Source organism: Nuphar pumila, chromosome 14 (assembly GCF_984573655.1).
Source record: "Nuphar pumila chromosome 14, dmNupPumi1.hap1.1, whole genome shotgun sequence".
NCBI lineage: Eukaryota > Viridiplantae > Streptophyta > Magnoliopsida > Nymphaeales > Nymphaeaceae > Nuphar > Nuphar pumila.
In genome coordinates this window covers 7,239,286-7,244,601 of record NC_143262.1, presented here as the reverse complement: position 1 = coordinate 7,244,601, position 5,316 = coordinate 7,239,286, and the positions used below count along the sequence as shown (strand labels likewise).

At 37.6% G+C, this 5,316-nt stretch overlaps 1 protein-coding gene across 1 annotated transcript; it reads right to left on the bottom strand.

Moving 5' to 3' along the window:
* Positions 1–1,186: 1,186 nt before the first annotated feature.
* On the bottom strand, positions 1,187–4,461 carry LOC149816213 (purine permease 1-like). The gene is made up of 2 exons (XM_089987968.1): positions 3,724–4,461; positions 1,187–1,536 (listed from the first exon to the last, which is right to left on the bottom strand). The coding sequence occupies exons 1-2, from the start codon at positions 4,459–4,461 to the stop codon at positions 1,201–1,203; spliced, it is 1,074 nt and encodes a 357-aa protein (XP_089844094.1). The 3' UTR covers positions 1,187–1,200.
* Positions 4,462–5,316: the final 855 nt, after the last annotated feature.

The window sequence follows — 5,316 nt, the reverse complement described above, 5'->3', positions numbered from 1 at the left end:
TTTTTCATTAGGAACTTATGGATATGATGACCCAAGTAGGTGTATAGGAGTATTAGGGGTTCTTGAGAGTGATCAAATGTCATTAAGGGTTGCATGGAGAATATTTAAATCGTTAAAGGGCAAGAAAGTCCTTTTATTTGGTTCAACGCCCAACCAGGGCAAGATGGTACTTCTACCCGGCTTAAGGCTCCCTAGGGGCATTGTCATCTTTTGGTTGAAGATACAATCTCTCCAAAACTGATTTACAGTATGAAAACATCTTGGTGGGTTAGAGGCCTATAAATACTTGTATATCAATATTGTAAGGAAATATTCTTAATTCAATTTTAATTAAAAATTTATCAATTTATCCTACTGATGAATATTATAGTAGGATTGACTCTTATTTTTTGAAAGATACTGACCCCTTAGATTTTCACAGAAGATTTCTTCTTTCTCCTTTCCAAATATGTGGGCCTCTCTATCTCTCATGCCATTCTCATCCTCCCACTCTTCTTCAAACCCCTCGCTGCTATCACAAACCCTAACCAGCCACAGAGAGAGAGAGAGAGAGAGAGAGAGAGAGAGAGAGAGAGAGAGAGAGAGAGAGAGAGAGAGAGAGTTGTCATCACTGGACGGAGTCCATGGCCACCCTACCTTTGAAGGAGAGAAAAATGAATGAGGGGGCAGTTGGGTATCCCCGCACCCTACCCCGATTTTTTTTTAACTGTGAAACTGTCCCCAATTGTGGGGGGGGGGGGAACTTGGGACATGCGTCTGCAGTTGTTTGATTGGGGGCACATCTCGTGCTTTCACAGCATGCCCTGTGACGCACTAAACGTGTAATCAAACACACCCTTAATTTTCAGGAGTTCATCAAATAATGAATATGGGATAGGAGAAGAAGACTTGTGATTGTACCAGGTGCAAGAAAATACCTCCGCGTTGTCAATATGGATCGTCACCACCTGTCAATGCATGGTGTCCAACTGGTTGATGTTATCGACTGCGAACCCATATTGGCACGCGCAGAACACAACTATATTTTTAAGTCTATGTTGACTGAAAGCTAATATCTAACCACAAAGGCATATATGCGCATGTGCAACTTTAAAGTGATTCCATCGAATGACAACGATACTCATCAAGGAAACTTACACAAGGCATCACCATGTGATGTTTAATTGTTCATACATGCAAAGAGCAAAATAGAAGAGTCTTTTATGAAGTGCTAACCTCTTCATCTTGCGGTATTTGCTTTGGTTTCTTTTTGTTTAGAGTGTACTCTCCATAAAAATAATAGGCAAAGCCCCAAAGAGATAAGGCCAATGAAATGACTTTGTCACCACTGAATTTCTCACGGTAGAATACAACGGACAGCACTTGTGTTAAGGGAAGTAAAACAGCAATAAGGATGCCACTAAATAGCGATGAAGCACAAAAGACGACACCCACTGCCCCGATGAGGTAGAGCTGCCACATGATCGCACTCACAACAAGTACTGTGTAATACTTGATTTCACCGAGTCCAAATTCACTTGCTTCTCTTGCAATAACCTGGAAAACAGCAACCATGCCAAAAATAGTGACTACAAACAACATGCGTACAAACACTATGATAATCTGTGATTCTGATTAAGGAAAAACTGCCGTAAACGCCGCATCCGTGCCTAGTTCATACTTATGGTGGCGCGCATGCGTGCACACACACACACGCACACACACACACGCACACACACACACACACGCGCACACACACCATTTTCTAATGTCGACCTCAGTCCAAATGAGTCATATTGACCAAATCCGACCTCATGGATGGATTCAGCATTGTCCAAATGCTAGGAATCGGCTTTTGGATCATGTGTTTTCATGAAAAAACACGATTTTATGAGCTAAAAAAGTATCGCCTATTGTACGATGTTGATTTTTCAAAGCTCATAAAATTATGCCTTCACGTCATAAGAGCCAACCTCCACTAACAGATCACATCTGTAGGGTTAGTTTCTTAAAATATAATATAAAATAAAAACAATGAAAAAGAAAACTCATTTGTAAGTAATGCGGACATGAACAAATGTTAGCTATATATATATATAGCGGTTCTATACCATAACACCATATGGTCGTACACACTTGTTTGTATAGATCTAACTACAAAACGTTAGATCTAACCGTACATGTCTTTAACTGGTTTATTTACTATATTAGTAACTTTCATCATTTGTAACACTACAAGATTCATTTTTGAAACCGTCAAAATCAAGGCTATCAATTCTTGAAGATAAGGGTGGTTTAAAATGGTATAAAACATCATGTTTGGTTCAACTTTAACACAAAAAATTAGTAATTAGAATATGCTAAAAATGATCCAAAGGTTTGATTTTTCTTTTAGCGCGTAAATCAAGTGTGTACCACCATAGAATTGTGTGTATGAAAAAGGAGGATGATCCTACTTTTTTCTTAGGTTCCGTTAGGACCATCCAAAAAATAGTAGTTTCAAGCATTTTTTGCATGATCTAAACCATTAAATGTGTTTATCATTATTTACTCAATAAAGAACATGTATGTGATTAGGATTTTTTTATGCTCAAATGTGTATTTTAAAGAGGTAAAAAAATCAATTGTTGATATTATACTAAAATTTGATGATAAAATATTTATATTTTTACATCAAATCAATTTGAAATAAAGCTTGTTTCTTAGTAAAAAAACAATGATAAATACATCCAATGGTTCAGATCAAACAAAAAACACTTGAAAGTATGAATTTTGGAGAGTCCTCATAGAACCTTACCAAAAAAAGGTAGAACCATCCATTCTTTCACACACACACACACACACACACACACACACACATATATATATATATATATATATATATATATATATATATATATATATATATATATATATATATATGCTAAGGTGCTCCGGGAGTACCTACTCCCACATACTAGAAATGACGGTTGTAGGTTGTATATTTTCAATTAAACCCTATGGATGTACTCAATATCAATATAGTTTATTTGATATGCTTTGCATCATGTTTTTTGGATACAAAAATATAATTTTTTAAGTCATAAAATTTTGATATATTGTAAGCCATTGATTTTAAAAGGTCTTAAAAGACATGCATGTATGCTATAATCACATGATCCAAAACATGTTTTCTATTAAATAATGCTTACAGATTATATCTTTAGGGTCTGATCAACAAAAATGGTTTAAGAAATTTGAAAATCTAAAGTTTTTATTAGGTGAGAGTAGGTACTCGAGCATCTTATCATTACCAATATATATATATATATATATATATATATATATATATATATATATATATATATATATATATATAAAGAAAGAAAGAAAGAAAGGGAAACCCTGAAACCTAAAGAAAGTGCAAAATCTATAACTAATGATGATCAGGTGGCGTCCCTAACAATCAAGTTTTTTGTCAATCTAACTCTACATACTGGATTTTTATCATTTATTTAATAAGCAACATATTTTAAATTAGGAATTTTTGATATTTATACGTATTTTTTAAAGCACTAAAATATTGATTTTCAAACCCTAAAAAACCTGCTCATATGCTGTTATCAGACGATCTAAGAGCTGTTTCCTATAAAACCATGTTTGTATATTACACCATCATAGTTATATTAAAAAGCCAAAAAACCGAACAAAAAACCTCCTTGAAAACCTTTGTTCACGCCCGCCCCGAATCGATCCATAGTTTACCTGAAAGTCTTTGTTGACCACCATAGCAACGGTGCAGAAAACAGTAGCGGTAATCGACATCACCGTTTGCATTTCCAATACAAACGTATATGTTACATTCCTTTTGGCCTTGATATAAATCAACTCTGCAAGAGGCAGTATCAACCCAGTCAGCACAGCTGCTCCAATTGTCAGAAAGAAACCCAAGTAGTACTCGGAATCAGAGACATTCTGTGGTCTGTCTTTGCTAGCATGGACTCCCAACATTGCCGAGCCAATGATAAGCAGCACCACCGCATTTATAGAGAAGGGATTGAACTTGTTCCTCACAAGTACGAATGCGAACACTGAAGTGAAAGCCAACTGTGTGGATAACAGGAGAGATGAAGTCGAAACTGGCAAGTATGAGAGCCCGAACGAGTACAAGAAGTTGGCAAGTCCGGTTATCACACCGACGCAAGCGGAAGCCACGGCTAGCCTCGGTGTGATGACGCAGATTGGAGTTCTGCAGTGCAGAGTTCGGCGCCGATGAGCATATGATATGAGCAGAAGCACGAGCATCATCGGCCAACCTCCGGTCTGGAGCCAGCTCGAAAACCATCGGCGATTTCCCCCTTTGAAGTAGTAGAGCCTCTGCAGTAGAGGGCCTCCAGTAGAACCCACTGCTAAACACAGAGAGTTTACAAGGAGAAGCCAGTTCTTGTTGCGTCTTTGATGAGTAGCTTCTGGTGTGGGCAACTGGTTGTGTTCAACTTCCATTTTTTTTGGTGCTATGCCTCAGATAGAGACGATGAGTGTGAAAAGAAGCAATAGCATTTTAGTTCTGTGATGAGCATCAATTTCCATTTCTCATATAGGGAAGATGGTCGTGGGCGCAATGTAACATAAAAAAGGTGACACTCTTTGCATGTGAAGGGTCGTAGGCGGGTATTAAACAACAAAGTAATGAATGCGACCCTTTTTGAGTTGGGGAAATACATAATCTCATGTCACATGGAACTTATGCAGCTCGTGTCACTGTGATCATGGTCACAATGAAAAGCATTGTTCTCCACCAATCCAGAAAGCACATGTTCCCAATTGGAGTCGGCACCTGATTCTCTTGGACAAGTGGTTTGACGAATGATTAAAGGAAGTCTTGCACTTATCAAAACATTTTCCAGGTTTTTCGTTGGAGAGAGAGAGAGAGAGAGAGAGAGAGAGAGAGAGAGAGAGAGAGAGAGAGAGAGAGAGAGCCATTTACACATAAAATTAATAAAAATACCCTTTACAGTGAATGGTATGAGCAGAAAGCAAGAGCATCATCTTCCAGCCTGAGGTCAGTAGCCAACTCGAAGCCATAGACGGCTTCCTCCTTTTTAAGAAGTAGAGACTCTGTATCAGAGGGGCTGCAGTAGAATCCACTGCTAAGCACAGGCAGTTTACAAGCAGAAGCCAGTTGTTTTTGCACTTGTCATGAACAGCATCTGTTAGATTTTGTAGGGTTGTGAAGCATGGTGGTGGCAATGGTGAATTAATTAGATAGATGTTTTTGTCAATAAAAAAAGAAGATAGATGTCATGTCATCATTTAGTATCTTCTCATATATTATGTGGAGTAATAAAAAAGTTTTTT

Excerpts from the sequence above, each read along its gene's own strand:
- LOC149816213 (XM_089987968.1), bottom strand. The coding sequence starts at position 4,461 with ATGGAAGTTGAACACAACCAGTTGCCCACACCAGAAGCTACTCATCAA. Across the intron at positions 1,537-3,723 it reads TGGTCAACAAAGACTTTCAG|GTTATTGCAAGAGAAGCAAG; the intron begins GTAAACTATGGA and ends GCTGTTTTCCAG.